The sequence below is a fragment of the Ambystoma mexicanum genome, chromosome 11 (assembly GCF_040938575.1).
Source record: "Ambystoma mexicanum isolate Mex_15411 chromosome 11, UKY_AmexF1_1, whole genome shotgun sequence".
NCBI classification, from domain to species: Eukaryota; Metazoa; Chordata; class Amphibia; order Caudata; family Ambystomatidae; genus Ambystoma; species Ambystoma mexicanum.
The window spans coordinates 1,266,397,377-1,266,409,440 of NC_090934.1; the positions used below are offsets into that span (position 1 = coordinate 1,266,397,377).

Here is a 12,064-nt window from a genome sequence, read left to right on the forward strand (position 1 = left end):
CCACAAAGACAGAGGGCCTGATTCATGGAACGTTTTCCTATGGGATTGAGCCATTATAAAACACTTCCATGAATCAGGCCCTCAGATCGTTTCATTCATCGTCCCAACTAACACCTGGCGTTCCGCTATTTAGTCCCCACATTACTGCTTGATGCCCGACCTCTCCCAGTTAAGACAGCAAAGGAGTTTGATGACAAACGCACAGTGGAGTCTCACTCTGCTAGCACATTGAGTATGATCATTTAAACTACTTAAAAGACTTTTTGAATTTCTTACTTCCACAAGAAATATCCAGGCAGTTTTGGACTTAGAACTTTCCACCCAAACTATTCCAACAGTGTATTCCTGGATTTACCCACATTTCTAATGTTCAAACTCTACTGAGTGAAAAATGCAGAGGCCTGACTCTTTGGTTGAGGAAACATGATGATGTCCCTCTTGACCTATGTGCATAACTTTGCCTCCCCATTGCCAAGAGAGTGGGCTTCAAGACTCTCAGTTTGGTTCACAGAGCTTTACATAAATGTGGTCCTCTGTCTTTTCAATAATACATTATGAGATACACTTATCAGTGTTCCCTGCGCCCTGCAAAGAATATGCTGCTCTGGGTTCCTGATTTAAGAGTAGCTAGTTGTGGGAGACGCTCTTTTTCTGTACTTGCCAGAAACTTATGATTTTACTACCAGACAACATCAGATATGTTGTTGATCATGTAGTCTTCAGAAAGAAGCAGAAAACCTATCTTTTCACCTAATTTTACACACTAACAGTTATACATCACATATATTTATTACAGCGCTAAGACGACACTGCGTGGATCTACAAAACCACACGAGCAAAACAATTCCTAGATGCAAATAAAATGATCGTCGGTTTATAAACTTGGAAATCAGCTAATTTTACAATTTGTATTAAACCATAATGGAGTTTTATCTGCATTATATGTCCAATTCGTTTTCCAAATATTAAAATGTAAATGGAAAACCATCATTCTATTATTTTTTAAATGTTGCATCCTGGAACGTATAAAGCGAACCTTCCGGCTCATCTCCCTGAACCATAGCTGTAATTGCGGGTATTACACTATTACCAGTAATTTTCTATGATTTTCATTTTGGAAGCATTGTGATAATTGAGAAAATCATGCAGTTTCCATCCCAAGTCTTGTTTTTGTGTACACTGTTGTTGAAATGAAGCACATATTTTTTGTATTTTCATGCAATAAACCGTTGGACCTTTTCAAAAAAGCGTTTTTGAATGTCAAGATCGGTTGACTGAAAAAGAAATAAAAGCTTTTAGAGAATAGACGCCTCAACTGTATACACACAATTAAAGACATTCCTAAATTGTTCATTCTTTGTAGTTCATCCCAAATTTGGTTCACCCTTTTTGAAAAATGTAATTGAAACACGAGGCATTGATTAGAAGAAACTCAAATGCCAAGATAGTCAATGTTTCTCTTTTTAAATTCTGACTGGTATTTATTATTAACTTCCAATATTTCAGCTTTGGATTGATTTACACTGCACCCCGAAAGAGCAGAATTCTTCTGTTATACCAACTATTTCTCCATAATCTTCTCCAGATGCTGTTGTGTAGATTAGCATTTTATCTGCTTAGAGAGGTATGCAGTGATAAAATTGCAGCAAAGATTTCGCCTGTACAAAAAAAGCACTGCAAAAATGCTGTGGTTTGACCCGTTGAAGATGCACTCAATTACAAGGGGAGCAGGGTTTGCAGGGTTTTCCCCCACTCCTCTTAAATGGTATAATGGGTCCAGGGGTTGCGGGGGTGTCCCCTGCATCCTTTACATGGATTGCGGCAGCAAAACCACTGGCTTTTGCCGCAATATTTAGTGTCCACAGGCATTTTTGCCACGATTTTAACAAATGGAACCCTTAGAGAGGGATCTTTGGAACCCAGACTCTCAGATTGCAAACTTTTTTATTTTAAATTCTTTCTATTCAGTTTCATAAACAACCTATCATTAACGCAGTGGCAGCAAAAACATAGCAGAGTTCCATCCGCATTCACTTTTTTACATTTAGCATTATGTAAATATGATCAAGGAAAGTAACTGGCATAACACAAAAGGAGAACAATGATCATGTTGCCCAGTCATGCTCCCAGTCACTTACAGTCTGGAAGTCTTTGAGGTAACAAAGCTTCAACAACTCTCAACAATATTGTTTAGTTCTTACATGAGCTGGAAATGCTGTAATAGGGTTTGGCGTATTGGCTTTAGCTGTACTTGTTCTCTGCTCAGCTTCTGCTGCTTTTATACCTTCTACTTTATTGTTTGTGATGTTACAAGTTATCAGTTTTCCAACATAAATTAAATTAGGCACCCGCAATTTTATTTTACCTGTGAACTGCCACTTCAAAGTTATGCGAACTCACCTTTCGGCCAGCTTCTTAACCTCCAAGGTTCTCGTACACAATGTTTCATGCGCAACTTCTTAATATGTGAAAACTGGGTTGACACACTTCTGGAGAGTCAATTTAGAGTCTTTAGCATTACTGTTAGCATTTTTAGAGGCACGCAATCACTCTGCATCAAGCTTAACAATGGGAAAAGAAAAAGGCTTTTACAACACGTGGGTGTTTCAGTTTTGATATTTTATTGCGTGTTACATTTACTGTGTAAATAACACTTCCCACTTATATGAATACGTTCACCTCATTCCAATCTGAACGTGAATGTTAAGAAAGCTGGCTACTGTTACCGGCAAGGCATTTGAGTTGATTTGGAGTACGCAGCTTCACTTTCCCAACTCCACAATCACTGGAACTGCGGGCTGCTTCTGATTCACAGCTTGGTTTTTTCAACTACTACTTCTGCAGGCACTCTTGGGACCCACACCCCTCTGCTGCACAGGTGTCTCTGATCCGGCTTCAGCAAAGGAGAGGCTTCTACTCTCCAGTTCCCTTCAGCCTGCTTCTGCACACCGACCTAGAGTGGATGCACAACTTAAGCTCTGCATTCACAGCAATTAGGTGCACCTGGAAAGACTGCCTAGTTACTCCGATCTTTTCCAATGCTGCCACAGCCAAGCAGGGTTAGTGAGCACAGGACCATCTCAGAGTTTGCAGGTGAAATCTGCTCTTTACTCCGGCGTCCCTTCTGTGGTCACACTTCCTTGTGAACAGCCAGCCTTTTGCTCTGCTCTACTTCTACTGCCGACCTTTCGGTTCCCACTCCAGCTTCTTTCTTCTGCTCCTCCCTGCAGCAGCCTTTTTATGACCCTCAGGTGGGTTAACTAGTTTCAGGTACAGGCCCTTAGAATTAATTGCCTGACCCTGCTAAAAGCCATTAGGCCTGCCTTCTTGACCTGAGCTCCTGCATGTCTCGTTAGCCCTCTTCTTCTTGACATGACCTAAGGGATTCTGGGACATGCAGTCCTGTAGAAAGTTCTACTTTCTCTACATATTCAAAAGAATTAAATAAAGATTTCTCTCCCTTGGTGTTATTATGATAGGAGAAAACATATTTAACCTTTTTAGAGACAGATGGGGCAGAAAACGTCACAGGTTCGCTGCTCCTGTTGGCATACCTTTGGTGTAGTGGAGGATATGGAGTATGGAGTTTTAGGGGTATACAAGAATGGTTCTGAAAAGTTTACATCTTTAGATAATTTTGTCCTAGAGTTTACTGGGTTGGTTTTACTCCTAGACTGACATTCATCTAAATGACAAGATGCTATAACCTCTCTGGGAATGATCTAGCTATCGTCCAAGGAACAATATCATGTCTCATCCTGTGAAATCAACCCACTTCCCTGGGCTTGGTCTCCACCCAGGTGATCCTCCCGCAGTATTCCACCCCCAGGATTGGGATCACAAAGCGTCTGCCCTCTCCTGGCCACCTGGGAGGAGACTTGTGGTAGGATTTTATTGGGGGGATCCACATGATTCTCCACAGTCCCCAGTATCATACATTTGTTAATATAGGGTTTTACTATCCACGTCTGCTGACAAATATCTGCCTTACATAAAATCCTCTGGCCTTGATATGTTAACTAGGTTTCAGTCTTACTTTAGCAATAAGGCCCTAAGAGGGGGCCTTTACTGAAAGTTATGGCCAAGGCTCAAGAAACGTTAGGGCCTCAACAAGGGCTTCAGAACAGTTCCCTGCTGTAAATCCCCTTCTGAGGGTCTCATACTTATTAGTACCCCAGAACTGCTGTTATGATGTGTGGGTCATGGGGTACTAATAGTCATAGGTGTTGGAGAGGTGGGCTAAGATCAGGCAGAGCAACACATCAGATCAGGTGCAGAAACATTTGAATACTTTGGATGCCCAGCAGAGCATCAGGGAGGCAGGGACAAAGAAAAACAGAGCAAGAAGGGTTAAAGGCCGCAACGGGAAGTGAGTGTGGAGAAGCAGCAAGGCGTAGAGCCAAGGTTGGCAAACTCGGTACGGAGGAAGTGGGTGAATGCTATGGTGAAGGCTAGGCCAGTGAGAGCATGCAGGGAAAGTAGGTCAGTGGAACAAATGTCACCAAGGGTCACTGCAGAAGTGAGTTTTAACATCAGGTAATGCCCATCTCTAAACCAGTAAGTAGGTCTTTTCATCCCACCATGTGTCTAATTTGAGATATGATAAATTCCTTAATAACACATCGAGGAATGTCATGCACTAGTCACCTAGGTCCGGTTTTATCTGTGGCTTTCCAGCTAGGATCATGATCAACTCGTTTGATGCATACTTCATTCTCTTGAGCTCCAGTGATAACAGACCCAATTCATTTCAAGGATTATACAGGTATGTACTTATTTCAGTTACAGTCGTTTCAATACCTTCTAAAAGGGGTATAACTCATATATCCGATCTCTGAGCCTGATTAAGCAAACTGAGGGAGACGTCATGATCGAGGATAAGGATCCACCCCCCAAGTTACTGCCATAAGCGAAGCCAGGGGCAATTATTTTTGAAAGGGTCACTATCCCAGAGATTATGACACCTCCAGAGGTCTTTATGGCTATTAACATGTGGAGTTCTGCAAAGAAATAGTGAAAGTGAATGATTTAGGGCAGATGTTCAATTAAGAATGTTTGTATTGAGGCCTTTACGATGGATTAGAGACTGCATTCCAAGAATTCTGGTTGATTGAGAGAAGGTCTATGATGGAATCCATGTGCTCATTTTGTTCCTGAATAGTGTCTACTTTACAGTCTGACGACTGAATACTCCCAAATAACAAATCAATCTTTTAATGTATAGTTAAATACTTCCTGGTGGCTAGGGTTCATCTCATTCCAATTTCCAATAGTAAATTGGCAATTGTGTTGTTATCCATTTTCTATATAGGATTTTCTGTCCCACCGGCCACATTTGTTGGATTGTGTCCCACACTAGTTTGATTCACATCTGCCTCAATAACCTGCTCTGCCTTATAGAGTTCCCCAGGGTCCGAGATCCTTCTTTTCCCCTTTGTTCTTCCTGCTTCTAGATTTCAGCACTTTTTGTTACCGATCAAACAATCCATTGTTGGCTTCATCGCTTGAACATTTTCTTATAGATGGTTTGCCTGGATTAATTTGTTGCTGGTTTTTTATTAGCGAATTGATATTCTGAGGTTGATACTGATCCCTATGTTTTCCCACTTTCGTATTCTTTTGGGAAATCTGAGGCTTATTACCTTGAGTCAACCCCTGCTATGCTCACATATCCTGGTTCTTCTCTATAGAATGTGAAATATCTTCACAATTCCCTTGAAGTTGACTCTCAGTTTTATTATGAGCAATTTAATTATTTGCAGTTTCCCCATTGCCAACTTTCCAGTTATGTCAACGCTCAAACCAAAGTCCTTTGTGTTTTATCATTCTATTTCCAGATAAGCTGAAGAGGATCACATTGTTGTAATAAAGTTTGATCCAATTGCGGCTGCGATTAAAGTGGCGGTTTCTCCTAATTCATTACAGAGAAGACATAAGTGCAGGAATCTGGGCTGTTAGTTTAAGCCCCTGATTACTTTTTTACTTGATGTTCAAAGAACTGGTACTTATCTAGCAGGAGATGTTTGACTCATGCTTGGGAGGTAATTTGGATGTGGAAGATGGTTGTTTTGGAGATTAGGTGACTAGCCCATTTTGAAGGGAATGGGGAATTATCATTTACTGTTTAGCTGCTTTGTATTTAAGCCAGCTTGAGTCCATCAATTTCTCTACTGCCTCAGGTATCAAGTTGATATTAAAACTATATGGGGCACTTGACAGTCTGAAGAATGGATGTGTCCGCTTACATGTATACGTTGACTTTATGGACTTTCATGTCTAGCAGTCATCTTGAATCAATTTCGACATGGAGCAGTACTAAGGTGATCAGGTGGATGAAGGTTACACTCATAACGTCCAACATTTAAATAAAGTTAAGAGGAACATTTTGAAACTGGTCGAGGGAGGTTTGGTTGTCCCCATTTACTAGCATTGCAGAAAATAAATTTTAGCTGCTAGAAAGTGAAAGAATGTTGTCAAATATTCCACATTTTGGGGTCTTCTGCAGATATTGTGAGTGTGTGTTGCTATGGTTAAATGTCTTCACGTGCAGCTTCTGAATCAGATACAGTGTGAATGCGTTTAATTCTTTCACATTTAGCAATGGAAATGCAATGCTGTCCATTTATCCTCAGAGTGGTTTGTATGTTTCCAGGTTTACTTCATCTGGGTAACTCGGACCCAGCACCAGTTTGAGTGGGTAGCAGACATTATTCGCGAGGTGGAGGAGAACGATAGGAATGACCTGGTGTCTGTCCACATCTACATCACCCAGCTGGCCGAGAAGTTTGACCTCCGCACCACCATGCTGGTAAGATGGCATAAGAAGGTGGGATAGCCTCCTGAACGATCAGGATACACTGTTTTAGACAGAACAAGCTGCTTGGAGGTCAATAACAAACTTTGAGAAGGAATGTAATATTACAGAGCTACTGGGGTACATCTTGTTTTTAAAGGTACTGTAATTCATATTCATGGCATCCATGCAAATGTAAACAAACTTTAAGCTATGGGTATGAAATAAAAATGATCTTTTGTCCATCTACCTTTGAGGGCCAACTGAGCAATGAGAAGTCTATGAAAATAATACAACATGCTGGACCACCAATCATCAGATATTGTTTTGGTTTAATTTGTAACTCACTCATAAGAGTCTCCCTATCTTTACAACTTTTCCTCACCCTCCAGCTCTCTTACCGTCCCATCATAACTTCTATTCAACCCCTTCTCTTGTTCTGCCAAGGTCTCAAAGTGCTCTGCAGTGATCACCAGGTGATACATTGTCACCGCCAAAACATTTTAAAAGGAATAAAATAAAGAACAGCATTCAGAATATTCTTATTTGCCAGGTGGGTGTCTCAGGAAAGTGCACAGTTAGATAGGCCAAAAAATAGATGTGATTTTCAAGAAATGTGATCAACAGAACAGACCACACATATTGCCAGTAGTTGTGATATCGCCATGTATCGACTAAAATATATTGTCGTCAATAATGTCAATGGTGGGACCATGTGTGGCGCTCTCCCTTCTTTCTCACAAGTATTGGAACTGATTGCAGCTCATCAGCCCTGGCTTGTGGTGGGGCGGGGGGTGCAAACCAAACCCTGATGAGTGATCATCAAGAAGATGAACCACACCACTGCGGACTCTTCGGTAATCCAGTGTGAATAAAATCACTTCAAAAGTTTCTCAGACATTTATTTGAATTAAAAAAATATTGATAGAGAGTAGAGATGTTAATTTCTTCTGAAACATTGTAATGTCAACTATTCTGAATATATGCCATGTCAAAATATGTTATGGGAAAATCGAATTAGCTGTTAATAGAAAAACAGTGGAGTGAGTGCTTCAAAATTACTAAATCAATGTCTAGAATGTCTATGTCCCCATTCCAAATTCATTTTTTGAGATCTCTATAAGGAGTGCAGAATATTTTCTAAAGAATCTTTTCATACTCGCTAAATCTCTGATGTTTCTCCACACCCCTGCCCATTATTCTCACGATTCATATTTTAAAAATAGGGGTGTATTGGGTTCACCTGTGCTAATCACTGGATAATTATATTGCCGTCTTTTCAAAAGAGGCACCACCGTTCAGTAGCCAAAATGGCTGCCTTTTTTTCAACACCGACTAAATGAATACCAGACATGTGGAAAATTGGAATATATCATATAATGCTGGTGTCTTTCAAAGAGTGGATGAGATAGGGACGAGGAAATCCATGTAGTGTTAGACTGATATGTGACTGACTCTGCCCCCAATTGTACAATCTATTCAGAAATACAGTCTTTGTGAATTATCTTTTTTTCAACTCTCCATCCCGCTTCTGTGCCCGAGTCGAACACATGTACATGAATATTGCAAATCTATTAACTTAAATGTAATTCAATTGTGTGTAATTTTCCAGTGGTCTTTCTCATTGGTACAAACACTTAAACCTGTGAATTGGTCGGGTGCTTTAATGGTGTGGTTTATTAGACAGTGCCATAAATGCTGTGCTGACCCATCCAAATACCTGCATTTTTGCTGAAGATGTCGCCTCAGTGTTTTGATTCCCCCTGACCCTATTGACTGTTTTTCATTTCAGTACATCTGTGAACGCCATTTCCAGAAGGTTCTGAACAAGAGCCTTTTCACAGGGCTGCACGCCATCACTCACTTTGGCAGGCCACCGTTTGTGCCGTTCTTCAACTCATTGCAGGAGGTTCACCCTGAGGTCAGTGGCAATAGTAAAAGCAGGTTTTCTGGTCTCCAATAGTAGTTCTGGGAGACATGGTGTAGGGCATGTTGAGTTTTGAGTCCCTGCTGCTGGGCCTCGTTACAATGAGATGTGCTTTGCCCCTCTACAACCCTCAAAAAGCAGGGCAATGCGGTGCAATTGAACTTTTATACCACCTCATTAAAGACACCAGAAATGGTGGATTTGCATAATAGGCAGGTTATTGACCATTTAAAGTGGTGAATATATTCCTTAATACACACAGCAATTAGATCTTCTGTTTTCTTCCTATTTGTCTGCCCTTAAAGCGACACTTCAGATAATGGATTTCTTTCCCATGGTCATTTTGGTCCACATCGCCTTGTGTTCGGACAGGTAACTAAAACTAGGGTCTTTTGATGAACATAGAGTTAGATTAGTACAGCACAGCAGTTGTGCCCCGTTAAGCAATCCACATGGAACTAATCACTGCGTCACATGCTATTCTCAGGGACAAATAAGCATTGCTGTTTACTGAAAATGTATCATAATTTTCACTATTTGTGTTACTCTCAAATACATATCCATGTTTAAATACTAAAATATAGAATATTTTCCAGTAGTTTCATACTTTCACTACTCCCCCCCCCCCTTATCGTCTGAAATTCAAATTAGCAAAGAAGGCTTTGAAAGGCCAAATAATGTAGTCTTTATCTATAAAGCAAACAAGATACAAAAATACCCAGAATCCCTTTACATCAATACACATTTGAATAACTGAGGACAAGTAAAAAAATGAAATAAAAATCAAAGATGTTTTCATATGCCCTCCACTTCCCTTTTCCACAGGTACGGAAGATTGGGGTGTTTAGCTGTGGCCCTCCTGGGATGACCAAGAATGTGGAGAGAGCCTGCCAGCAGCTTAACAAGAGAGACCAAGCGCACTTCAGCCACCACTACGAGAACTTCTGAGGATCGTCCTCCACGAGCCTGCAATGAAGCACTTGAACCGAGTTGTTTTACGTGCCGAGCAACTAAGGGGTTAATGATCTCAGAGGCCTGGTGTTGCTTGTCTGGCTTTCATTTTGAACGGATTGAACATTACTTTTTTTATCTGTAAACAGCAATGGAACAAGAAGAGAAGAACTCTGAGGTTGACCAGCAGCTCGAACCCTTAGTTTGCCATCCACAGGTCCTTGCCTCTCGATTGCTTGGACAGGTTGGTATTTTGGGGCATAGTTAAGTAGAAGAAATGGTTCAAGGCAGCAGTGCACTTTCTCTGGAAATGCAATAACATGATTGTAGACAGTAATCATTTCCTTTTATGTGTCCACATATTGCGAGGGCGCGTTGTCTTTTGGACTTTGCCCTCTTTTGATACCTGGCAAAATAGATCAGAGATGCAAAGTCACTGTTGAATATTTTCACCGAGCTTATATCATGCAAAGACATATTTTCAGTGGGATAATGGTCTCCAAAAAAGTAATAAACAATATGCCAAAGTCAATGCAGTGTGAACCATGCAAGTCATTTATCACACATTTGTGAGCAACTGGTGGGGGTCCTTTCATTGAGCTGTCCCCTGATTGGTTCTTCGATGATGGGGAATGGATGTCAACAAAATACAAACAGCAAATTAAGTGACTTAACACCTAAGGTGTGTCCTGTACCGGGTGCTAACAGCACATCAACCTCGCTTGGGCCACTATTGTGGACTGTTATCAACCAATACGGCCCACAGCTAAGGTTTATTTTGTGTAAGCATCTCAGAAAAATTTCAGTGGGGCAAATAGTTGTTAAAATATATTTTTTTTTCTTTGAAGAAAGGCCACCTTTGGATAAGAATCTTTTCAGAAAACAAAAAATAACCCAAACCAAAGTGGCTGCCATAGAAATAGAAAAAGGAGCTCTAACAATGGCAGTCTAGGAGAGCAATAAGCATGTGGCGGGTGTTATAAGGAGCTAATTAACACTTGCATACATGAAGGAGGACACAACACATCTTATCTCAAGCTCTCACTTTATTTTACTAACTGCCTCATCCCCTCACAGCTCCTCCTCTTCCTCCTCCTGCATCATCTTCCTCAACACTTTCCTTACTTGCTGCCTCCTCCCTCACAGCACCTCCCCCTCACAATATCTCCTTACGTCCATGTTACACTTCTTCAATAAGTCTGCATGGCCTCTTGACAGCTCGCCTGGGTCGACCCTCTGCCATGTCTTCTTGCCCTGCTCCGGCTGGAGTCGGGGGGTGTTGTCCTCGTTCTCCTCTCCTCCTCCTTCGGGTGCCCTTATCTCCTGTCCTGTGTCTTCTTCCGGTTTGAAGTGTTTGAAAAACGATGCGTTCCTTGTGACGGCCCCTTGGGCGTTGGTGGACGTTATCATAGTCCCCTTTATCTCTGTCACTCTGAGGGGGGTGCTTTACTAGCAACTCTTCTCCTTCTTCAAACTCCTTGTCCTTCACTCCCCTGGTTCGGTCGGTCCTTTCCTTTGCTCGCCTGGGTCGACCCTCTGCCATGTCTTCTTGCCCTGCTCCGGCTGGAGTCGGGGGGTGTTGTCCTCGTTCTCCTCTCCTCCTCCTTCGGGTGCCCTTATCTCCTGTCCTGTGTCTTCTTCCGGTTTGAAGTGTTTGAAAAACGATGCGTTCCTTGTGACGGCCCCTTGGGCGTTGGTGGCCGTTATCATAGTCCCCTTTATCTCTGTCACTCTGAGGGGGGTGCTTTACTAGCACCTCTTCTCCTTCTTCAAACTCCTTGTCCTTCACTCCCCTGGTTCGGTCGGTCCTTTCCTTTGCCGCTTCTTTCACGGCCGCATCTCATGCCTTCACTTACTCTTGCAGCATCCCCGACTCTCCTGATTCCTTCTTGGTTAGGCACGTCCTGGCTTGGTATGCCCTCATTAGGTCTCCAGGTGCTACTCCAGTCACTGAGTGTGGTGTGTTCCGTAGTGTCGGATCATGCGGCACAGGGCTAGCTGGATTGGCATTTCTTCGATGTTCGCCTTCTGAATGGTCCTCTTTATAGATGACATAAACCTCTCCGCCATTCCGTTGGCCTGTGGCCACAGTGGGGTTATCCTCTGGTGAGTGAACACTAGGTGTTTTGCAAATCTCTGGAACTTGTGGCCATTGAACGGCGTGCCATTGTCTGTCTTGACGGTGGTGGGGATCACCCACTCACTGAACACTTCGTCTATGACCCCAGCTGTCTGGGAAAAAGCCATAGATGACATGCGCTTAACGATAGGGAACCTGGAGAACTCATCAATTATCACCAGGAGGTAGTCCCCAGTTTCGAGTGGGTCATATAAGTCCATTGCGACCCCTCTCCATACCTCTTTGGGGATGCATGTCGGTTTCAGCGGCACCG

At 42.2% G+C, this 12,064-nt stretch overlaps 1 protein-coding gene across 2 annotated transcripts in view; it reads left to right on the plus strand.

The window, feature by feature from the left end:
- LOC138504310 (dual oxidase 1-like) overlaps positions 1-10,203 on the plus strand; it is a 1,064,761-nt gene extending 1,054,558 nt beyond the window's left edge. For both annotated transcript variants that reach the window (XM_069624719.1, XM_069624718.1), the window contains exons 32-34: positions 6,653-6,808; positions 8,586-8,714; positions 9,546-10,203. In XM_069624719.1, coding sequence (XP_069480820.1) covers positions 6,653-6,808; positions 8,586-8,714; positions 9,546-9,668 — 408 coding nt within the window. In that variant the 3' untranslated portion in view covers positions 9,669-10,203. The remainder of the gene's footprint in view (positions 1-6,652; positions 6,809-8,585; positions 8,715-9,545) is intronic.
- The last annotated feature ends 1,861 nt before the right edge of the window (positions 10,204-12,064 follow it).